This window comes from Rhinolophus ferrumequinum, chromosome 10 (genome assembly GCF_004115265.2).
Source record: "Rhinolophus ferrumequinum isolate MPI-CBG mRhiFer1 chromosome 10, mRhiFer1_v1.p, whole genome shotgun sequence".
In the NCBI taxonomy this organism is placed as follows: domain Eukaryota; kingdom Metazoa; phylum Chordata; class Mammalia; order Chiroptera; family Rhinolophidae; genus Rhinolophus; species Rhinolophus ferrumequinum.
The window spans coordinates 40,461,091-40,485,683 of record NC_046293.1 but is presented as its reverse complement, the minus strand read 5'-3'; the positions used below and the strand labels follow the sequence as shown (position 1 = coordinate 40,485,683).

The following is a 24,593-nucleotide window of genomic DNA, read 5'->3' as shown; positions in this document are numbered from 1 at the left end:
TGGTTGTTTTTGGGCACTACATTTGTAAGACATTTTATTTTTGTTTGGTTTTCAATTCCTTAGGCTTTAACCACTCTTTGGTTAGTTGAAAACTGACCATTTTAGTTTAAATATTCTTGCCTTGGAACATGAAATTTAGAAAAACCCCAAAATGAAACTGAAGCATTTTCTTACTGAAATATTACAAAGGCTTGTTCTAAAAAGGTTTGATATACATAAATATAGAAAAGTAAAACCTTGGGGTTAATACGGACATCAGTGATAGCGAGGTACTTTGCCTCTTCATCATGGTGATATAAGAGGTATTAGATACAGCCTGGAGTTGGGTGTCAGATATTTTGGCTCCTTTGGCCAAGTTTATTATTCAGTGACGTCATTAGCTGAAAAAGGAAGCAGGGTTAATCACAGTCAATGTTATGTATATGAGATTTATCATCTCAACTCTTTGGCATTAGACTTTTTTAGATTATGAATTGCTAATTGGAGTGGGTGGAGAGTTGTCATCCCTAATTAGCATTTGTTTTAACAGCTACTTAAAGCTCAGAAGAAGGCCCAGAGAAGGGAGAACATGATAAAACTTGAGGCTGAGAAGAAAAAACTTCGCACTATCCTTCAAGTTCAGTATGTACTACAGAACTTGACACAGGAACATGTACAGAAAGACTTGAAAGAGGGCTTGAATGGTGCAGTGTATTTGCCTTTAAAAGAACTTGACTACCTCATTAAATTTTCAAAACTGACCTGCCCTGAAAGAAATGAAAGCCTGAGGTAAGCTAATGAAAATATTGTCCTGAAATAGAACACACAACACTTTAGCTTTTCTAGTTATATATAGGTATATACACACACATACATGTGTGTATATGTATATATGTTATATATACACATATACGTAACGTGAAGATACATACGTGTGTATATATGTTATATATGTATATATACACACATGTATGTGTGTATACATGTATATGTGTATATATATGTATGTATACATATGTGTGTATATATATTTAGTAATTAAGAAAACAGTTTGATTCAGAGTGTGTGTATGTGTATATATGTACATACATACATCAGAGGGTGCCAAAATATATACATCTACACATTTTAAGAATGGAAAACTGTATTAAAGTTGTAATATTCAATATACACTGATAACAAAAGATGATACAAGTCATGTTTGACTTCTTCAATTACAAGAGGTGCTCAAAGTGGTTACCATCAGCGTCCAGGCACTTCTGTTTATGGTGAACTACTGCTTGAGCAACGTTGACCAAAGTGTCCACTTGTACACATTTTTTTTGCCACCCTCGGTATGTGTGTGTGTGTGTGTATGTATGTATATTTAGTAATTAAGAAAACATTAGTTTGATTCAGCATGGGAAATGTTGGCCAGCCTAGATTCTGACTGGATCGGTAGCCTATCTAGGAGGAAAGTGAATTTGCATAACCTCATTAACATACTTCTGTGTTGTAATGCTGATTTAAAAAAATAATGTCTGATCATCAAGTTTTAAACTTATACAAGTATAAACCATAATACTAATTATGTATGTTGTTAAATTTTTTCTGTAATTATCTCAAGATATTGTATTACCTGAGTCTTTGCCTTCTTAGCTACTGCTGTACTTAGGTGGAGGTAAATAAAATTTAACTTGGCCAGTTTCATCAAAATTTCAAAGTGAGAATTATTTGGTGTTCTTCTTGTGCTTTGAATAAATACTGAGAAATAAATCTAATTTAAAAGACAAAACCAGCAAATTGAGGCGACTCAATTTTTCACCCCCCCAAAGTTATCTACTTGCTCTTTTTGTTTTAATGGACTAAATCAGCTACCGAACAGATCTCTATGCTTTTGATGTGTTTAGATATAGGTTGTTAGTGTTTTGTCTGTTAGCCATGCTAAAGCAGAGTGAGATTTCAACTATTAGAAATCAGCCTTGTCTCAGGAAGAAACCTCATAAAACTATTCATTACCTATATATTGATATATATTTATTCATTTCTATCCTGATAACCTACTTCATCATCATTACTTATTTGATGTCTTCCTTCTCCTACTTCACTTGGGCGGACTCAGGGAATGTCGCTTACTTTAATATGTAAAATGTAAGTGACGTATAACTAGAAAAATAAGCTGCTCTCTTTAAAGTCGAATGCAGCTCTTAATTTCGTTCCACTGTCTTTCCTCTAGGACATACGCTTGATAATGAATGATACTGCATTTACAGCTTTAAGCTCTGTTTGGTCTATTCCTTAATGGCTATTTTTTGGTAAAATATTTATTTCAGTTGTTTTGAGGAAAAATGCTTGCATTTGAAATCCATAAATGAGTAGTCATCTGTTATAAAATTTCAATTTTTCATTTCCAAAGCATAAAAAGACAATTAGCATTGAGTGTCTTAACTGTTGATGGGTTGTACTGTATAAATTGTACTGCTCCACATATATGGATGCCTCTAAGCCACCTTGTTCTGCTGTTGCTTTTCCTTTTCCTCGTCAGTGTGGAAGACCAGATGGAGCAGTCATCCTTATACTTTTGGGACCTTTTGGAAGGTAGTGAGAAAGCAATTGTAGGAACGACATGTGAGTGTTCTCTACTCTGAGCTTATGCAGTAAATACTAAACTTTATGTCTTTAGAATGATCCTGAGGACCGAAACTGTGTTAGTCCATCAGAGCTTACATGTCTGACAATACTATTCATACATTCATTGAGAGAATGATCTCTGTTTAGTTCTATTAAAAGCAGCTGTTATAAAACTGCACTCATTAAAATGGAACCTAGGGAGAGTTTTGAAGTGGAAAGTCACTATGATTTAGGAACCAGAGCTAAGGACTACTGTGTTTCCCCGAAAATAGGAACTAGCCAGACAATCAGCTCTAATGCATCTTCTGGAGCAAAAATTAATATAAGGCCCAGTCTTATTTTACTATAATATAACATAATCACGTCTTATATTAATTTTTGCTCCAAGAGACGCATTAGAGCTGATTGTCCGGCTAGGTCTTATTTTCGGAGAAATGGGGCAAAGCTGGCTTCAATACTGGCTCGACCATTTTGGGATTCAGTTCTCTATTCTGCATAGTTGTACCTGTTTTATTTAAGAATCTTAAATCCACATATTGCTAATATCAAGGCTTATATACCAGATCTGCCTAAGAAAATGTAAATGGCTTGGCTACATAGTCTATTGAAGCATTGTTGTCAATTGATCCGGAAAATGATCTGGAGAGAAAGCATTCTTTTGGCTTCCTTAATAGACTTTGGTCAAATATCCAAGTACAAATGGCCAGGCATAATTTTGTGTACTAGCTTAAGATAATGAAAACTCACCTAAAGCTACGTTTGGTAATAGTGATTGCTTCCTTTTAAAAAATATCTAAGTATGTGTAGCAATCTCAAAATTTCTATGTCCTTTCAAGTTTAAATCACAGAAATTTATTTCTTGGTTAGAATGCAAAATGATAATATTTTGGAAAATAGCTTGCCAGTTTCTTATAAAATTAAGTGTACACTTACTATATGACCATGCAATTATACTTCTAGTATCCAAGAGAATGGAAAAGGTATGTTCACATAAGTGTTTGTACACGAATGTTCATAGCAGCGTTATTCCTAATAGCCCCAAACTGAATACGGCCCAGATGTACATCAACTGGTAACTGAAAAACAAAATGTGGTATATCCATACAGTGGAATCTATTCAGCAGTTAAAATAAAGGAATGACATATTCATACATGCAACAACATGGATGAATCTCAGAATAATTATGCAGAGTGAAAGAAACCAGATTAAAAAATGAGGACATATGTATGACACATGTATGATTCCATTTATATGAAATTCTAGAAAAGACATAATCACAATGAAAGGACATGAGGGAACTTTTTGAGGCAATGAAAATGTTCTGTATCATTGTTCTGGTGGAAGTAACACCAGAAATAACACAACTATGCTGTGCACTTAAAATGTGTGAATTTTGTTGTTTGTAAGTTATACCTCAAAGTTCATTTTCTTTAAAAAGGCAAACTCTATGTTCTAGTACCTCTATGAAAAGAGTAATAGACCCAAATTAAGTATGGGAACTCTGCTTAATTGGGGAATTATGTTTTTAGTGGATATTAAAAATGAAATAGACTTTAGATCGGATTATGGAACACTGACTTTAATATCCTTTTAAGATTTTTCTTGATCATCAAAGGGAGGTGTACTAGGAGTCACATAAAGCATAACTCAAGAGTAAAGTCTTCTTTTGTTTTTATTACCTAGCAAATTTTTTTTCTAAATTAGTTTCAGGCGAAGAGTAAAGTCTTAATCATGGATTTTATAGTTTAAAAATCCTTGAGATTATTCTACATAGGGTTTCCTAATGGCTGTATTAGGGGAACTTTGATTTCTCTAAAGCCTTAATTACTTGGGGAAGATAGATTAATTGCTAGTTGTGATGTCTTGGGAGCAGATGGGAGATAATGCCTTTTCTCTCAGTTCGGAATAATATGTGCTTTTGTAGCATATTAGAGTCCTTGATTTTTAGTCATGTTTTTAAATAGTGGAAATGGGGGCCCAGAGAAATTTAAGTGACTTGATAAACTTTAGGGTTCTGACCTTGAAAGATTATATTGATTCAGCATGATGTAAAAGATGGACTGCATATTTACTTTTCATGGTACTGACTGATTCTTTGAATCCCCTCTAATATAGAATGTTAAAAGACATACTATAATTAGGATAAAATTATATTAGGATTTCTATTCCAAATAATTTTCCATTAACGATTAGATTACATGATAACTAAGTCTTAATTACTCTTTCTTAGACAAACATATGAAGGATCTGCTATCTAAATTGCTGAACTCAGGCTATTTTGAAAGTATCCCAGTTCCAAAAAATGCTAAGGAAAAAGAATTATCATTGGAGGAAGAAATTCTAGTAAAACCAGAGAAGAAAAAACAGTTATTGAAGACTGAATCTGTCAAAGAGTCAGGTTTGTTGTGATCTCTGAAATTCTTTATAGTGGTTACATTTTTAACACTTACTCAAAATGAGTCAAATCATTGTGAAATGATTGCCTTATTTTAATTTGTTAGTTTCTGCATGCATGGAAATCTTAGCTTGCTGCAGGATAAGCCTATGTTTAAAAAACATTTGTAGGCTTTATTACCATGATTTACCTTCAATTAAGAGTGAACTTTAATAGAAACATTAGGTTTTGCTTTGTTACAAGAGCATAACTTGTAACAATGTACTGTACACTGTTAAAATGAGATATTTATGGAGTTTGAATGAGCCTCTTTGTTAAACTATTAGTAGGATAATTATATTTAAAATCGTTTAAAATGTAAGTTATAGTAGCATCCAATACTGTAGTAGAACAAGAATGTAAATAAGGTTAACATTGATTCAGGAAAAAAAAAGATGCTAAAGTAACTATGTTTCCAGTAAAGGAAATATACTCTTCAAAATTCCACTTTTCTTGGGGAAGAAATACTTTTGAGTAAATGGCACTTTTACTTTTGTTTGTTGAGGCTGCATTTATTTAAGAAATGTCACTTGTAAAGAGGTAATCCAGGCTGGGTTCTGGTGGTCACAGTGTCGCAATTGTTCAAGTCACATCTCATGTTTTACTTCCTCTTCGTTTTTAATACTAAGTCCAGTGCTTTAGTATCTTCATTCCTTTAACCTCTTCCCAACTTTAAACTGGCTTGTCGGAGGTCTGGAAGGGCTGTATTTCAAGCTGACATGACTAATTTTTACCCCATGGGACTGAAACTGGAATTCCATTTTGAAAGAAGCTGTGTTTGTGGGTAAGAAGAGATAGGCTTATTTTCAATCAGAAATCAGTTTTTAACTGCAACTTCACTTCACAAAAGTATATTATATGAAGAGACCTAGTAGGTTCAACTAGTCTCAGGCAACAGGCTTTTGACCAACAAGCAACAGTGAGAATGATTCCTGCTACGCATATAATTGTACATTCTTTTTCTGTTATTCTTCTGAAATATGTTGCCAGAATAAATTATAGTTGTAATCAGTCTGAAAACTTACAGTTTGCCTAGTATTTATTCGATATTCCGTTTATCTTCCCAGAGTCTCTTATGGAACTTGCGCAGCCAGAGATACAACCACAAGAGGTAAGATTACTGAAAGGTAATTTGCCGATTTTGCTTTTTGAGACTGGTGTTTAGTGTTGTGGTTAGGAGTCGATGCCCTGGAGCTAGACCACTTGAGCTTGAATCCTGGCTCTGCAGCTGACTAGCTTAGCAACTTGGGGCAAAATATGTAGCCCAGCTGTGTCTGTTATCCTGACACCTAAGATGGGGGTAATAATGCCTGCCTCCTGTGGTTATTGTGGGGCATAAAGGAGTTAAATTCTGAATCGCTTAGAATCTGGCCTGGCACACAAGTGCTCACATTAGATGTTATTGTTGTTTGGGGCCCTTGTGTTAGAATTTAAAGATGGGTTGGATTTTGCTATCTCCAAAATTTACTCCCATTAGTAACAGAAGAAGGTATTTCTTCTCTTTCTGAAGTGACATTGAAATTCATAGAAGCTGAAAAGAATGGAAGAGGCAAAAATCACAGTATGTTGATATAATGGCAATAAAGAAAAAGCTAATTCAGGAAACATGGGCTTAAGGTTCAACAGTTTAACCTTGTGTAGTTGAACTGTGGAACCTTAAGCCCATGTTTAATTGAGTCAGGTGGGTAGTCGGAAATACAAACTTTGATACTTCGTGTAGCAATCTATATTTGACTCACCTAAGACTGCTAAGAGCTGCACATCGCGGTGTCACATTTGCTTGATTCAGGTTCTTTTATCAAGATGATTCTGCCTCTGCCAGTCAAATATAGATTGCTACTTTTGAAGTATCAAAGCTTGTGTTTCTGTTAATTGAGGGAAGAGGAATGGACAAAAAAGTAGGACAGTCTTTTCAAGTAGTATAAGGACAAAAGTTTTCTGTTAGCTCGATGGCTCAGACCAGTGGACATAGGAATACTAGTAGAGGTCAGTATTCCCTTCAAGGTCTTGTACAAATTTTGTGACTCAAGCACACTTTTTCTGTGGCCTAGTTTCTTAACAGACGATACGTGACAGAAGTAGATTATTCAAGCAAACAAGAGGAAGAACAATCTTGGGAAGCAGATTATGCAAGAAAACTGAATCTCCCCAAACGTTGGGATGTGCTTACTGAACCAGATGGCGAGGAGAAGAAACAAGAATCCTTCAAGTCCTGGGAGTCTCCCGCTAAGCAGCAAGAGCTAGCAAAGCCTTCAGTTTCCTTAGAACACAGGAAGCAAGAGATTCCAAAACTCAGGTGCCCTCTGCAGGAAGAACACAAGAAGCAGGACGTCTCCAAACCCAAGCCAACTCCTAGCCAGTGGAAGCAAGAAACTCCTAAATCCAAAGTAGGATACATTCAAGAGGAACAGAAGAAGCAGGAGACACCAAAGCCGTGGCCAGTTCAGCGGCAGAAAGAACAGGACCCAAAGAAGCCAACTCCAAAGTCTTGGACCCCTTCTCTGCAGAGTGAACAGGACGTCACTGTATCATGGACCACTCCCCTGGGTAAAGAACAGGATTCAAGACATCCAGACGTTTCTAAATCCTGGGAAAACAATGCTGAGAATCATAAACACCTTGTAACACCACAGTCACAGATTTCTCCAAAGTCCTGGGGGGTAGCTGCAGCAAGCCTCATGCCAAATGACCAGCTGCTGCCCAGGAAGTTGAACACAGAACCCAAAGATGTGAGTTGACCTGTATCAGTCTGCTTCTGCCTGTGTGGGCATAAATAAGGAGTTGCGGTAACGATAACTTTTCAGTTTTCTTTAAAAAAAAAAAAATCAACAAAACCCGTGTTAAATTAATGTAGACAGTATTTCACTTACCTCTTCAATGTATAATATATTGTTTTCCCTTGAAAATTGAAAATTGTCTTTTGAGACTAATCTGAGATGCAGGTTCCACAGTAAGAAAATATTGTTTTAATGCCAAAACTTGAATGACAGATATGACATCAAAATAGTAGGTAGTTGAGACAAGACAACAGTGTGAACAAGTGAGAAACGTACATGCATGTCACCGGGTAGCAGACTTGTTATACTATATTTCACTTGTTTTCTTCCACCTGGCACGTGGGTGACTTTTTCTGACAAGTTACATTTTTCTGTATTCTCTTCTTTTTCACTCATTTGTAGTCACTCAGATTAGCCTGTACTCTTTGAAGGAGACATGGTTGCAAATATTCCAAGTAGCTGGGGGAGGATCTGAATTAGTTCTCCATTTCTGTTTCAAAATAAGGATTTTCTGGAGATGGAAGCTATAAGCATTAAATATTCTGGAATTAGGTTTTGAAGTATGATATTTAGTTCGGTTGTAAGGCCTCCTTCTATTAATGATAACCTATTTCAGGAAGATAAGAAGGCTTGTAATGAATAATGCTTGGATACAATGCTAGTTAGTTAGTGTTGCCTTCTATTGAATTATACTCCATTTACCACTGTTTAAATGCAAATTTGTTACCACCTGGTTTGCTAAGAAAGGTGAACCTTTTATACCCCCATCTCTAAGTATTCTCCATCTCTATGTAGTAGTGTTCCTGGCACGTCCATGCCATTTTAGCAAAAGGTTTTCTGATAAACCTTTAGTCCTCTAACAGTGTGAAAAACATTTTGCTTGGGGAAAGCAAAGCATTGCATTTTATAAATAAATCACCCCTACCTCAGTCTACCTAATGGGAAGAGAATTTTAGAGTTACTTGTCTCCTTTTGCTGTCCTTTCTTCCTCTTTTTAAGTGCTGATATTAACTTTAGCTTCTTCCTGACCCTGTGGAAGATTGATAGCTTTATTTCATTAATCAGATATCACACAAAAGTAATTGTACTATATCAACTATTTGGAGAAACTTACATTTTAAAAACCTCAATTTTATACCTCAATAAAGCTGTAAAAAAACCCAATTTAAAATTCCACTAGGTATAGCAATGCCAAGCCTTTACCATACCAGAATATTGATACCCTGCTATTTGCTGAATAATTTAAAATCTGCGGTGCTTAGTGGGAAAAGTCGGAACTCATATTTAATTTGCTTTTATGGCACAGACAGCATTATATTGAAGTTGCAAGGTCTTTCAGTGACTGAGAGAACACTTCTCTATATAATACAGTATTTGTCTCTCTCTCTTGCAATCTCAGCTGTCTAGAATATGAGTAAGTACAGTCAAGGGCAAAATAGAGTTCAAAGCCAAAAAACTAGGTTAATCACTAAAGCTCGTACTTTTTCCTAAAAGAGCGTTTCATGTATTTACATGGAGTCTGTTAACTCTTATATGACACTTTAGACAAACTTAGCTGTGTGATTTCCGAATGAATTACACAGTGGAGAAGAAGAACTGGTAGGGAGAGGCATGCTGACAGCTGTAAGAAGTAACTATACCCGTTAGGTCTAACTCAGGGTGTGCAACAATCTGAAGCAATTTAGCATGAGTGCTAACCAACTTATAAAGACCAGTAGCCACTCGAAGTATACTTACTTTATAACAAAATGCAATAGTGTGTTTCCTTAATTCTAGGATGTATATGTATACATTCTTACATCTGAATGTTTCTGAAATCAGATGCATCTTTAAAATGGGATGTATATTTAATGTGGTAGTAGTAATTTTTTTCCATAGAAAAATAAATCATTGGTGTGTCTTCTAGTCAGTGGCATCTTATCCTAGAGGATATATGGTAACTGATGTCCATAATGAAAGAACTTCCTATCAAGGAAGTCCTGTTATTCTGGGTCTACCCTTAAAAGAGAGGATATTTTAGAAAGATTTCCATTAAAGTTATTCTGAAGGGGAAAAAAGTATTTAAAGTTTGCTTAAATTATTTAGAAAAAAATGCATTTATGTGGAAATTCTTTACCTGAGATAGAAATCTGATAAATGAGCATTGCTGTGTGTTTTGACTTTATTAAGAGGTAGTGATAAGCTAAGTGTCCTGAGTTAGGCTACTGAATTTGAATTTTACTCTTAATACATTGTGGGCTTATCTTGTAGGTGCCTAAGCCTATGCATCAGCCTGTAGGTTCTTTCTCTACCCTTCCAAAGGATCCAGTATTGAGGAAAGAAAAACTACAGGATTTGATGACCCAGATTCAAGGAACTTGTAACTTTATGCAAGTATGAGTCATTATTAAATAAATCTTAAATGATACTTATGGGGTTGCTAGCTTCTGATCTGAAGCATTATAATGAACTTGTTAAGAGCATAGATTCTGATGTTCAGAATGAGTATGAATCCTGGCTCTGCCAATTCCTAGCTCTGAGAGTGTAGGCAAGTTCCTTAACTCTGCCTCAGTTTCTTTTGAAAAATGAAGATAATAGTTCCCAGTCCTGTTTATTGTAATAAAAATTACCCCTATCTCAGTCTACCTAATGGGAAGAGAATTTTAGAGTCACTGGTCTCCTTTTGCTGTCCTTTCATGTAAAAAGCTTAAAGTGCTCACGTATTATTACTGCTATAGATCATCAGTCATTTCCACGCAGATTGTGAGAACCTACTCTGCTTGACATTCTGGTAGGTGCCATTGTGTACAGACTATCATAAGACATTCATCGTCTTTAAGGAGTTTATATTCCAGTTGTATAAGACTGTGAACTTGTGTTAAGTCAGTAGTTAAATGTTAAATTGTGTCACATGGACTCCTACAGAATTTTAGAATAGTATGATATTATTGAGGGATGAAGTAGACAAATACGATATTTTTGTGTAGTGAAAAGATCTTGAGCTTCAGAATTAGCTCACATTTGAATCCCACTTCTACCACTTACCAGCTGAATAATCTATGGCAAATTATTTAGCCTCCAGCCCCCCATTTAAAATGAGGGAATTGCTTACCCCTACAGATGATCTGAACATAAATAAAAACTAAAATGATCACAACAAGTGTGTCGCTTAAGTACTCAAAATGTTGGACACAGTTCTGGGAGAACCAAGGTAGGCAGACGGGAGAAGAGAATGGCTCCTCGTGAAAGTGTTTAATAGCACGAGCTAGTTTAGTGGTTGAGATAAAGTAATTGGTCAGACCCTCTCATTGTTTGGGTATAATAAAAATTAGGGTTCAGTCTACACTAGGATTAATGCTTATGTTTAAGACCTCAAGTCAGGAGTTTCCTTTAGTGAGTTACACTTTAGGATTACTATTAGTGTTACAGTTTTTAACACTTGACACAATCTTAAGATATGACTGTTACTTTAGTTTTTATTTTTAACTCTTAATTTCTGCTTCTTTAAAGACTAAGTTATTACCCTCTTGGGATAGTTTTTAGCTAGATTTCTATCACTAATAAGCCATGGAAAACATCATAAATAATTGAATGGTAATAGTTTTGAAATGAATAACCTTTTTTCTATTCATTATTTAAAATCTTGGCTTTAGGAATCTATTCTGGAATTTGACAAACCTTCAAGTGCAATTCCATCGTCACAGCCGCCTTCAGCCCCTCCAGGTAGCCCAGCAGGTACGCAATCCTTCTTAAGATGCGGAACAAACAACTATCTATGTAGCAATTGTTTCTTTTACAAATTATTTGACTCTAGATATCCTAAGGGTTAAACTATGTCTATGTGTTAATTTATTCTACAGGTATCCATGTGTTATCAGAGTTAAATATGGGTAAATTACCGTTAGGCTATATTAGTGTACTGAACTGACTTGTTTGCATTTTAGAGAAAGTCTCCAGGTGGGTGAATGCTTTTGCAATTTTTATGTTCTTGGAGTAAATTCTGGCTAGAACTTGCTCGACTCCTTTCTACTCTATAAACCTAGTGCTGAGGCTTTTGATTCCTGTCTATGAGTGAAATTACCTCAGTGATACTTAGTATACTGAGTGGCATAGTAATTAATGACTGAGCCTAGATTTGAATCTAATCTGATACTTCAAACTTTGGCTTTTTGCTCTATGCTAGTTTATCTCAGAGGTGGGGTGACATAATCAGTCATAGTCCAGCTGCATAAGCAGTATACACCAACTAGAAGACTATGCAGTAATTCCTGGGTGAAGTAAGGAGGATAATTAAAAGCAATAGACATTAAGAAGAAGAAACCAAACTGAAACTACATAATTGAGAAGTATATTAATACACATGTTCAAAGAGGAAAAAAAAAAGAAAACTGGAGACAGAGGACCCAGCTATGATTTACTCTGAAACTTGAAATTTAAGTGTATCAGTTAATTACTATTCATGATAGCTCAGATTTTATCTACCAGATGACTATTACCAGTTATTTTTAGAAGTCCTATTTCTGTTCTTTCGGAAGCCTTGAAATGCTGCTTTTGCCCGTTTAACCTTAAAACGTTATTAGGTATTACAGATGGAACCAGTATCCTATTCTTCTACAATTCTCTCTGACTCTTTCTAGAGCTCTAATAGAAAGTTCTTGATGGACTTGAAACTTAGTCCTTGAAGCTGCTGCTATTTTTTTTTTTTTTGGTAAAGTGTAAACTTTAGTTTCCACTCGGTTGATAGGCATAATCTTTTCTCCTCTTTTAGTATCTTACTGTTGATTTCACTCTCTGCAGCATCTACAGAACAAAACCTATCCAGTCAAAGTGATTTTCTTCAAGAGCCATTACAGGTAACATCTCCAAATTAATCTTTCACTCACACTTCTTTGCTATTCAGAGAAGAAACTCTTGGCTCTGGCAAGGATGATCAGACTTCATGATTCTAATATACCTAAGTTATTGAAAATGTTCTAAATGTCTAGTTTTTTTAAGATTAAGTACAACCAGTGCTCAAAACATTCCCTAAAAACCATGCGGAGACATCTATCATAATAGAGAAGGCTAGTTGACTTTAGTAAGGAAAGAGCAAACCTGAAGAATTCTGAGGCACCTTGTCTGGGAATCTTACTTTGCTACTGAGCTACCTCAGTCACTTAGTATATCAGTATAGTAAAGGGTCTAAAGAAAGAAACTAATTTAACCCATCGTTAGCCAGCTCCCTCCCACCCTACCCAACACACACACACACACAGAATAGTTGACATTCTGAGGAACTAATTTTCACATAACATACTTAGAGATATAAAGGGAACCAGATCATTGAGCTCTCTAAATGCCACATTGCATTTCCATTAAAAGTTCAAGGTTCTCTAGTTTTCTAGTTATTACCTTTAAAAACAAATTTCTTAGGATCCCTCTGAAAGCCTTAATGGCAATTTTCTTGACAGTAGCTGCTTTGACAGTAGGTTAAATATTTTGACCAGGTGGTTCAACAGGTGTTGCCTTCCCTTCCAAAAACTTCTCAGTAAATACTATTTGTTTACAGGTTTATATTTAGTTTGATAAGGTGTGGCTCAATTTTCAAAATGTATTTGTTGAGCAAGGTCCCTCACCCCACTCACTGTTGTAACTAAAGAGTTCCATTTTATCTGTTCTAGCCATTAGGGTTCTATGTGAGATTTTCAATTGACAAATTACATTTTTTTTTTAAAAAAAACACTGGTCTGATCTAGTTTATTAGTTCTCAGGGGCAGGCTTGTGGAATAGCTGCATCAGAATCACTTGGATACATTTCTTATGTATCTAGGAAAATACATATTCCTAGATAGCCCCTTAGACCTATTGGATCAGAATTTCTAGGGGTGTTACCTAGACAACTATATTTTTAATAAGCTCTATGGGTGAATTTGCACATCCATTTTTTGGGAACAATTGATCCCTAGCATCATGTTTACTCCCCAATACTTAAAAGTATCTCTGGCTGGTTTACTTAAAGAGCAATAATTTGGAATCAAGAACTGACATAATTTCTAAATAAATACTAGTGTAAAGAATGTGTCTTTATCTTTTTTCGCCTTTTACCTAAAATTCAAGTCTTTTAAAGCTTAACTACCAAGTGATCTGAGCTGCCTTAACTTAGCATCTGTGAGTCTTTCTGTGGCTAGAGAATTAGTCATGTCCCCTCAACAGCCAGTCCTACTTATTTTGGTCATTGTCTCATTATTTTAATGAGAAGGCCAGAAGAAAGGCCTAGTTTTAGAAACACTCCAATCTCATAATAGTTTCAATATTTTGGTCAGATCTAAGTTATTCCTATATATTTAGTTATATAAAATGTTCTAAAGGATATCAAAAAAATTTTTCCACAAGACCTTTTTAAAACTTGGTCCCCATCTCCTTCCCAAGAAGTGGTATATATCATAATGACCCCTTCTAGATGGTCACTGAAACATAACTGGTCTGATAGTTGATTACCATTAATTAGTTTCCAATTCACCTATTTTATTACTTGGACTGCTGAGAACCACATCAAAGCATTTCAATAAAAGGAGTGGATTCACTGATACTTCAGACCTTGTGACTGCTAGATTTTTATGGGTCTTTCTAAATTATAGCTAATACCTGTTGTACCATAAAATTCTGACCCACTCTTTGTTTTTTATTGGTTACAGCTGTCACAGCTTTAGTTCCTACTGTGCTTTCTCCAGGTTTTTATTTTATAAGTATTACTAGCTTTACTTTTTTGTGAAGAGTTTTGGTGCCATTGTGATATATAGAGCTTATGCTTTCTTTTTATAACTCTGCCTACCTCTTTAAGATACTCAGTACACTTAGAGTGAAAGCATAGTACGTACTGTGATCCCAGCAAAGCTGTGCTTACAGTGTTAAATGTGCCCAGAGCTCATCTTCCAGGGAACTGCTATTCAGTGCCAGATTGAAAATCGAGCCCCAGCTTTTCAGGGCCAAGAATCTTGATAAGTGAAGATGGGATTAGATGTGCAGCTTTGGTGACTCTGCCTGGAAAGATATTATAGCTGACTGCTTGGGTTTGAATCTCAGCTCTGCCACTGAATTTTTGTGTGATCTCGGGTAAATGACTTACCCTTTCTTTGCCTCTGCCTGATTGTCAGTAAAATGGGGGATAGTCGTACCTACCTCACAGGGTTCTTGTTAGGATTAAATATGTTAATATGTGTGACGTGTTTAGCATAGTGTTTGTTACTTGTGAGTGCTCAATAAGAGTAACATATTAGATAGCTCATAGCCCAAGACACATAAAGTGAACAAAATGTGACTTTCACAATGTTTTTTTTTTTTTTTTACAATGTAAATATTTAGTTAAGGAATGTTAGTAGTACAACTGATAATAATACACTTAAAATATTGCCATTAACCCCAAGAGCTTTATTCAAATCCAACAACTGAGACAATTATAGCAACAATTGGAGTGCCGTGTCCTGCAGTTCAGGGATTGTTTCTCTCCTGTGTTTGATATTTTTTGGTGGGAGGTACTCTAAACTTTAAATCGACAGTGCTGAGTAAAATAGATTTCCTCCTTAAAATGACCAAGATCGTTCTAATTAGATATTCCAGTCCAAAAAGAAAAAGACTGCTAATGGCCCACTGTAAACATTACCTGGTTAAAGGCACTTTAATGTCAAACTTAAGGTTAAAGTTAAGGTTAGAGATTTTAGGGTCAGCTGAATATGGATTTCTGTCCCATCTCTGCTATCTCCTATCTGTGCGAACCCAAGAAACATTTTTAACCTTCTTAGGCTTCAATTTTCTCGACTGTAAAACAGATATGCTAATAATTATTTTATTGAATAGTAAGAGAATGGAATGAAATAATACACGTAAGTCATTTCTCACCGTGTAGTACACAGACACTACTTGTTCAGTGTGGGTTGAGAGGACGTGCCTCACGTTTGTTTCTCAGCTATGATTCTCTGTCAATCCAAAACTCCTGGTAGAAGAAAACCCCTAGACCCATTCTGAACACACACACACACACACACACACACACGGTGCCAAAAAAATGGATACACATTTTAAGAAAGGAAAAAACTTAAAATTGTAAAACTCAGTATATACCGATAACAAAACATGAATACAAATCACGTTTGACTTCTGCAATTACAAGAGGTGATCAAAGTGGTTACCATCAGCATCCAGACATTCCTGATTATGGCGAACTACTGCTTGAGCAACATTGACCAAAGTGTCCACTTGTATACATTATTTTTTGGCACCCCTGGTGTGTGTGTGTGGCCTTTCACAATGTTTTCTATCTTCCTGTGTCTAGGCTGCTGCTTCTCCAGTTACTCGTAGCTCAAATGCTTGCTTGGTTACTACCGATCAGCCTTCTTCAGGATCTGAGACAGAGTTTATGACCTCAGAGACTCCTGAGGTAATAAGAGACCATTTGTCTTAATTTCTTTTCATCTTAAAGAATAGCAGAACCAGCTTATCTTATGAATTACAGGCATGATCAGTTGAATGATTTAATATTGATACTTTATTAATTAATGTTACTTTCTGTAGATGTGATCCTGGAGCTCATACATGTAACTTTATTGTGACTTGGCTACAATAAGTGGACTTAATAGTATATTGCTTCATCAGATACAATAAATATGTCCAAATTGCTAATGGCAAAAAAGATGAAAAGTTCTAGGTAGAATTAGGTCAAGTTTCTCACTATATGAATCCCAGGGAGAAAAATCTTTTGATTCATATAACTGAAGACTCAACAACGTTATAGTGTTACTGTTAGCATTCACTCAAATGGGAATGATTTACATTCTCTTTTTGACTAACTTTGTCAAAAGCATTTTACAGCATTTATGTTTGTGTTTTCAATTCTAAAGTGATAGTTTTTGCTAAGTTTGAGCCAATCCTTGAGGTAGGTATAGCAAGATAAGATGATTTTTTGGATTAATATAACAACTCTTAGCTTTTATTGATTTTATTTTTGGTTAACTTATACAAGACTATGTATTCCTTATAGAATATGAGAAAATAGAGATAAGCATTAGTTTTTATGGTACTAACTTGGTCTAAATTGAAATTACTTGGTTCCTCATTTTAAGAAGAGGCAATATTTGTTACCAAGTCAGTCACAGCTGTCTGCTTCATAATCTGATTGGGGCTGAATTTTGGTATCTTTTTAAACCTTTGGAGTTATAATCTGTTAAATCAAGGACTTACTTATTCCCTTAATGAGGATTATTCAAATTAGATCAAGTTTGGTTCTCTTTCTTAGGCAGCTGACTTAGAAATCCATTAATAAGATTTTAAAATAGGGAAAAATTAACACTGACTAAGCAACTAACCCAAGGTTTTTCGTAAGCCCAATTCTTCTGTATAAATTTGGAATGATGTTAGATTCTTAACCTAATGGAAAATACCATTTCAGCGTTTGAAAAGGACTAGATACTCATAAAAAGTTCAGTCCCTCATCTGTTAGACTGATTATTAGTAAGACTTTTTCACTTAGTCAGCAAGCTGTGGAAAGCACATGCTATTGTGCATGCTCAGCAATTGAGATTTTAAATTGTAAGCAAAAGCTATTCTTTTGCATTCCCATGTCCTAATGTCATCCTACAGAGCCTGCTGACTTACGCTGGCTGGTCTGGGGTGTAGTGTAAGTTAACTGCTTGTTATACAGTAGGTGACTGGCTGATCCTGCATTTCTCCTCCCCAGGCAGCAGTTCCCCCAAGCAAGCAACCGTCTTCTCTCGCTTCTCCAAACCCACCCATGTCAAAGGGCTCTGAACAGGGCTTCCAGTCACCTCCAGCAAGTAGTAATTCAGTAGCTATTAATACAGCACCCTTCCAAGCCATGCAGACAGTGAGTATGAAACGTGAATGATGATTGCAGTTCGTTATTCCTGGTAAAAAGCCATTGTTTCTTTTACCTCTGGGATCAGGGACTATGCGGGGGGAAAAAATTTGCTTTTTGTATTACTCTTATTTTGGGGCCGGTAGAATTTACATTGGTCCGGTGGAAATACTGTTTTTGGTGGAAGAGTATGAAATCCAAAGCCTCAAGAATTTTGAATGGGTATTTTATCAGAGCATTTTATCCTCTCTGAAAATTAGTAGCAGGCAAAGCTGAGGAGCCCTATTGAATGAAACATGTGGGTCAGAAACAGCTTAGTAATACTAACTATTGCTAATATCACACTGGGGATGTTCCATAGCCTTACTAACCGGATGTATAGGTCATATACGTACCTGGGTGTTCTCTCATTGTTGAAACTTTCATTTGATTTCATCTTGATCTCATGCTAGTTTTTGGATTACATATTCCTCTACAAATTGTAGTGTAAATTTTTTAAAGGTAATATGACAACTAGGTTTGTATGTTTATTTTCTAAACACAAAATAGTAATAAATGGTTCTTTAGAAAAAAAAAGTCTCAGCCAATAAGTACCTTTCCTGATGGTGCTTAATGTCCCCCTCCAGGTACTTTTGAGTGACAGTGATGGGGTGGGGCAAGTGGAGAGACAAGGAAAGCAGGCACAATGCGGGGAGATAGGCCGGTGACTTCAGATACCTGAATTCACTAATCTTATCACTTCCTGCTTGGCCACTCAGAACAGCTTAGTTTCTTTGCTTCTTTCCCTGTCAGCCCATCCCTGCACACTATTGCTACATTGGTTTTAACTTTTTCCTATTCCTAATTAAAAGCAAACAGTGGTCCATTATGGAATGAAACTGAAAGTCCTTTGCCTGACACTCAGTAACTTCTGAAGTGTGACATAACCTGCCAGACTCGTCCTCTTGCCTGTACATTCTTGTCACAGTACCTTTTTCACTCATGCCTATCTGACTTGTCCACCTGTTTGAATTCTCTCCAGTACAAATTGGTTGTCGTTTGTTCGTTTGTTCATTCGTTCGTTCGTTCGTTTGTTCATTCATTCATTCATTCATTCATTCATTCATTCAACAAACAGGTAGTTATGAAGCTATACACTATTCTTAAATCCCTGGGGTTGTAACAATAAAAAAGGGACTAGTCTCTGTGCTCAAGAAACTTACATTTTATTATGGAGGTGGGGGACTAGAAAGAAAAATATTCATATAAGTATATAATACATCAGGTGCTACGTGTTGTGAGGAAAAACGGAGCAGGAACAGGAGGCTAGAGAGAAATAGAAGTGCTATTTTATACATGATGGCTGGATTCTGGACAAATTATTGCCTGCCACATGGTAGAAATTCAGTAAATAGTCAATTTTTTTCATTCATCTTTAGTTTTTGAAAAAGTTCCCTGTTCTATATAGCTTTCATTCTCAGTGAGCATTATTATGATAGCATAATAGTAGGAAGTTTAACTTTTGTCCTTGGGTTTAAATTCTGTCAGAAATCAGACAGAAGGTGTTTTTTTTTTTTCCACTATGGTAAAATATGCATAACATAAAATATAGTTTCCACCATTTTTAAGTGTATAATTCAGTGGCATTAAGTACATCCACAGTGTTGTACAACCATCACTACTATCTCTTTCCAAAACTTTTTCATCATCCCAAACAGAAACTACCCATTATACAGTAACTCCGTATTCCTCCCTCTTTGAAGCCCCTGGTAACCTATATTCTACTTTATGTCTCTATGAATTTACCTATTCTAGGCACCTCATATACCGTGTTTCCCCACAAATGAGACCTAGCCCAATAATCAGCTCTAATGTGTCTTTTGGAGCAAAAGTCAATATAAGACCCAGTCTTATTTTACTATAATATAAGACCGGGTCACATGTAATATAACATAATATAAGGCTGGGTCTTATATTAATTTTTGCTTCAAAAGACGCATTAGAGCTAATTGTCCGGCTAGGTCTTATTTTCGGGGAAACAGGGTAAGTGGAATCACAATATTTGTCTTTTTGTATCTGGCTTATTTCACTTAGTGTAATAGTTTCAAAGTTCACACATAGTAGCATGAATCAGAATTTCATTCTTTTATTATGGCTAAATAATATTCCATTGTATGTATTATATACTACATTTTATTTATCCATAAATCTGTTGATAGACACTTGGGTTGTTCCCACCTTTTGGCTGTTATGAATAATGCTGCTATGAACATTGGTGTACAGATATCTGCTTGAATCTCTGCTTTCAATATTTTTGAGCATTGCCTAGAAGTGGAATTGCTGGATCGTATGGTAGTTCTATATTTAACTTTTTGAGAAACTACCATACTGTTTTCTACAGTGACTGTACCTGTTTACATTCTTACCAGCAACACAGGAGGGTTCCAATTTGACCACAACCTTGCCAACACTTAGGTTTTCTGTTTCTGTCTTTTTTATTTTTTTAAAATAATACTTAATGGGTATGATGAAGCAGTATCTCAGTGTAGTTTTGATTTCTGTTTCCCTAATACCTAATGGTGTTGAGTATCTTTTCATGTGGTTATTTATCTTCTTTAAAGAAATGTTAAGTCAAGTCCTTTACCCATCAAATAGACATGTTTGATCGTTGCAGCGTTTTGCTGGATGTCACCCTTAATCATTTTCTATGAAACTTCACAAATGATGCCGTACACCTTTGTCTTTTAAGGTATTTAATGTTAATGCACCTCTGCCTCCGCGGAAGGAACAAGAAATAAAAGAAGCCCCTTACTCACCTGGCTACAATCAAAATTTTACTACAGCGAGTACACAAACACCACCCCAGTGCCAACTGCCAACTATACACATAGAACAAACTGTTCTTTCTCAAGAGACTGGTAAGATCTTTGCATATGCTGTTTTGAAAACTTAGATGGCAGCTAACTGAATGGAAAGCAATTCTGTGGTGATGCTTTAGAGGTTTTTTCCTGAGTAGTAAGCAGTTTCTCTTTACACATCCAAGTGTTGGCAAACACTTAATGCCTTTTCCTCTGCTTAGTTAAGTTCACCATTAATTCTAACTATTGTAGAGGTGGAACTTACTAGATGGTTGATTTATATGAATATGTAGGCTCGTTTTTAAACCCGATGGCTGTGATTGCCATAGGCAGTGACAGAGGTAGATTGGGCATTGTCTAGCTGCTTTTATGAAGGATTCAAAATCATTCTGTTAACTATTTTAGCACAGGCAGAGGGCTATTTGGCCTTTTTTCTTTCCTCTTATAACAAAACCATCGATTAGTGTGAAGATATAATTTAGTATGCTTATTCCACGGTTTGCTTAGAGATGGGAGACTATTTTGATCTCTTATGCTAAGTAATAAAAGAAATAAGCAACTTTGTAGTGATTTCCTAATGTAAGAAGCACTTATAAATTTTTAGTGTTGGTATTTCAGACTCCTACTGAATCTTCTAAAACTTAAGCCTGAGCAGATGATTTGTGCACTCTGGGTACTTGGTTAATCACAACAGGTAGTAAATATAAATCCCTGGACCTAGCCATAAGTGACTGCATTCTCTTCTCACCTGTTCTGTGAAAACATAGGGCAGGTGATTTACTTAAAGAATATTTTTGTCATATGCCTTCTCAATTACAGTATTAGTGGAAATTCATTTTATTTTCTCTTTGATCTGGACTACTTAGCCTGTTTTTTCTCCTTTAATTGTGGCAAAAAATACATATAGCAGAAAATTTACCATTTTAAACCATTTTTAAGTATACAGTTCTGTGGCATTTAGTACATCCAGGTTGTTGTGCAGCCATCACCATCATCCATCTCTAGGACTTTTTTATCTTCCCCAAGTGAAACTCTATGCACTTTAACACTAACTCTCCTTCCCCATTTCCCTCCAAACCCTGGCAATCACCATTCTACTCTGTCTCTTTGAATTGAACCACTTTAGGTACTTACCTTATATAAGTGGAATCATACAATATTTTGTGACTGGCCTATTTCACTCAGCGTAATGTTGCTAAGGTTCCACCATGTTGTAGCATGTGTCAGAATTTCCTTATTTTTTTAAGGCTGTATAATGTTCTATTGTTTAAATATATTACTTAAATAAAGATATGTAACCTCTCTATATATACATACATATATACAGCACCTGCTTTATTTTTAAGGAGAAATTATGTTAACGGTTTTGATATACAGTGATTTTTAAGTATAAAGAATCTTGAATCATTATTACCATTTAACTCTTGGACTCTAAAACTATTTCCTTAAGCAGCAAGTTATCCTGATGGAACTGTTCAAGTAAGCAATGGTAGCCTTGCCTTTTACCCAGCACAGACGAATGTGTTTCCCAGACCCTCTCAACCATTTGTCAATAGCCGGGGATCCGTTAGAGGATGTACTCGTGGTGGGAGATTACTAACCAATATGTATCGGTCCCCTGGTGGGTATAAAGGTATGCTCAATAAAATTTAATTATACTAAATTATTTTATCTGTATACTTACTTGACTCAAACTATTTTTACTTTACCTTGTTCCTTTTTGTAGTTTCCATATATAATGTAGTAGAGAATTTCTTATTTCTGCAAAATACTGTATTTCTAATATACTTATTCCATATAACAGAGGAACTTTTTGTATGAAAAGCATATTGATCCTGTTATTACCAAAGTGAAAGGTTGAGCAGCATTTTTTTCTGAGGGGTGAATTTTGGTTTTCATATTTGAATAATTTCTTTTATTAATCGACTTGACTGCTCAAAATGTGTCATGATTAGACAATGCCCATTTTCTAGTTATTTGTGTACCAGAGTATACCACAGATAAAATCATAAACTTTGAGACTATAATAGTGATATCCTCTTTTGTTTTAAATGTGGTTCCAAGTATTCTAGTCATTGCTTGGTGTTAGCAAAGTACCTCTACACAGAAACCTTAACTACCTACTTATTCTACCACCATGTCCCAACGCCACCTGCGTTCCAGCAATAGTAAATTTCTACAGTTGGCTTATCTGAAGTAAGAGATATTTTATAAATGTGTGTTATACTGTGGAAACAATATTAGTAGAGTTTGCTTAAAGAAGGCATAAATCTAATGATGGCATTATAGGATCAATTGAAATTTTAAAATGGAATGGAAGTAGGCTATTTAAACGTTTAGTGTAATTTTGCTTATAATTTTATGTAAGTTGTTTATTTACTAGGTTTTGATACTTATAGAGGACCTCCTTCAATTTCCAATGGAAATTATAGCCAGCTACAATTCCAAGCTAGAGAGTATCCCGGAACACCTTATTCCCAAAGGGTAAGAAGAGTTGTCATAGTTGAATAGTAGTAGTACAGTTGGATGTTAAGCTGGTGATTAAACTATAGCAGAGTCATAATTTGTTATACGGCGCTCTTAGTTTTTACTTGTAAGTACTGTGGAGAGTTAGTTGGAAGCTTTTCTAATAATCCATGGAGGATAAATGACAACTTAGAAGGTCTTAAGGACATTATTAATCACGCTGTTCGCATTAACTCATTTACTCCACCCTATAAGAGAAATGGGTTCAGAAACAAGTTGAATAACTCGTCTTAGGTCACTCAGCAAGTAAATGCCAGAACTAAGATTAGAATGCAAGTTGCTTAACTCCGGAGCCGATGATCTTCACTTGACTATATTGCCTTCAATTTAACTTCTAGATGTCAAGGATAACAAAGTCCGTTTTTTTTCCTTTGTAAGTTTAATTTTTTGTTTTTTCTGATTTGAATAGCTCAACAGATTTTCTTTACTACATATGACCAAAGACTGTAAGATACTGATAATAGTGGCTGCTGTTGGAAAGAGGACTAGGAGTCTGGTTAGGAGACTTACTTATTATTTTCATTTTCATACCTTCTTATACTGTTTAAATTTTTTATTACATGCATCAATCTAATTACACCACCAATTATTCTTTCCATGGGTTGTACGGAGGCGGACTTTTACTGGACTTGGGAGTCAATTTGAAATGTCGCCTCTTGAACATTTTTTTTCCTTGACGATAATAGATTACATTTCCAGACAATAATACATTCATACAATGTAGTTCTCATCAATTCCCTTGTCAAGACAAAACAAAGCCTAGCATAGTTTGTAATGGTCTTTACAGTTTGATTTATAAACAGAGCAAGATTTAAATAGTTTGTGTTCTTGCTTTATTATCTCCTTTTATATTGAGATGCGGGACAGAGGACCATGCCGTATTTCTGAATTTCTCCCATTATCTAGCATTGTATCTTTTACATAGTGTTCTCTAGGTGCCGATTGTTTTTGCAAGTATTAACCTATCTAATTGGTCAGGTTAATTAGCAGATGAAGCAAGTATCACTACTGTTGTCCTTGTGTGATTTGTTTTTCTTGGTGTTTGGAGACATCTGAGACTCTGGTTGCTGGAGAAGCCCAGATAAAGGGCTAAGAGGACCTCAGTCTTACAGATTGACCAGCCAATGATCCTGAGTAATAACGAATTATTGTCTTACATATTTGGTATGGAGGTAAATATTATGTGTTTATTTTAGGATAATTTCCAGCAGTGTTACAAGCGAGGAGGCACATCTGGTGGTCCTCGGGCAAATTCAAGAGGTAAGGCTCAAGAACTGAGAAGTTATTTATTTAATACACACCTCTAGGTCTTTCTTCATCCTCTGCAAGTTCTCCCCAAAGCATTTATCTTGTTGAGGTTTTCAGTTTGCTTAATTTGTAGTTCTGAGACCTGAGGAAGACATTAGACTACTTAGAAAGGCTGTGGAAATCAGTTTTCAATCAGAGAGAGAGAGAGAGAGAGAGAGAGAGAGAGAGATTCAGATTCAGTTCTCTTGACACCAGAGCATAATTTAACCTTAGATATATATATATATATATATATTCACAATGATGACTTTAAATAGTTTCATGTGATGTTTTAGGATGATGGGTTTTGTAATAA

At 35.5% G+C, this 24,593-nt stretch overlaps 1 protein-coding gene and 1 long non-coding RNA gene across 13 annotated transcripts in view; one reads left to right on the top strand and one right to left on the bottom strand.

The window, feature by feature from the left end:
- The window catches only part of LOC117028302 (uncharacterized), a 39,887-nt gene that overhangs the window by 3,213 nt on the left and 12,081 nt on the right, over positions 1-24,593 (bottom strand). Inside the window, exon 2 of the long non-coding RNA XR_004424108.1 lies at positions 24,292-24,380. This is a non-coding gene — a long non-coding RNA (uncharacterized LOC117028302). The remainder of the gene's footprint in view (positions 1-24,291; positions 24,381-24,593) is intronic.
- CAPRIN2 (caprin family member 2) overlaps positions 1-24,593 on the top strand; it is a 40,428-nt gene that overhangs the window by 14,026 nt on the left and 1,809 nt on the right. For 4 of the 12 annotated variants that reach the window (XM_033116679.1, XM_033116677.1, XM_033116682.1 and 1 more), the window contains exons 5-18: positions 530-768; positions 2,504-2,586; positions 4,821-4,988; positions 6,092-6,135; positions 7,076-7,753; positions 10,052-10,174; positions 11,434-11,515; positions 12,578-12,633; positions 16,089-16,193; positions 17,490-17,636; positions 20,356-20,524; positions 21,915-22,097; positions 22,848-22,948; positions 24,187-24,250. In XM_033116679.1, the coding sequence (XP_032972570.1) occupies positions 530-768; positions 2,504-2,586; positions 4,821-4,988; positions 6,092-6,135; positions 7,076-7,753; positions 10,052-10,174; positions 11,434-11,515; positions 12,578-12,633; positions 16,089-16,193; positions 17,490-17,636; positions 20,356-20,524; positions 21,915-22,097; positions 22,848-22,948; positions 24,187-24,250 (2,242 nt within the window). The remainder of the gene's footprint in view (positions 1-529; positions 769-2,503; positions 2,587-4,820; positions 4,989-6,091; positions 6,136-7,075; positions 7,754-10,051; positions 10,175-11,433; positions 11,516-12,577; positions 12,634-16,088; positions 16,194-17,489; positions 17,637-20,355; positions 20,525-21,914; positions 22,098-22,847; positions 22,949-24,186; positions 24,251-24,593) is intronic. The other 8 variants (XM_033116686.1, XM_033116684.1, XM_033116687.1 and 5 more) reach the window with 4 other exon arrangements.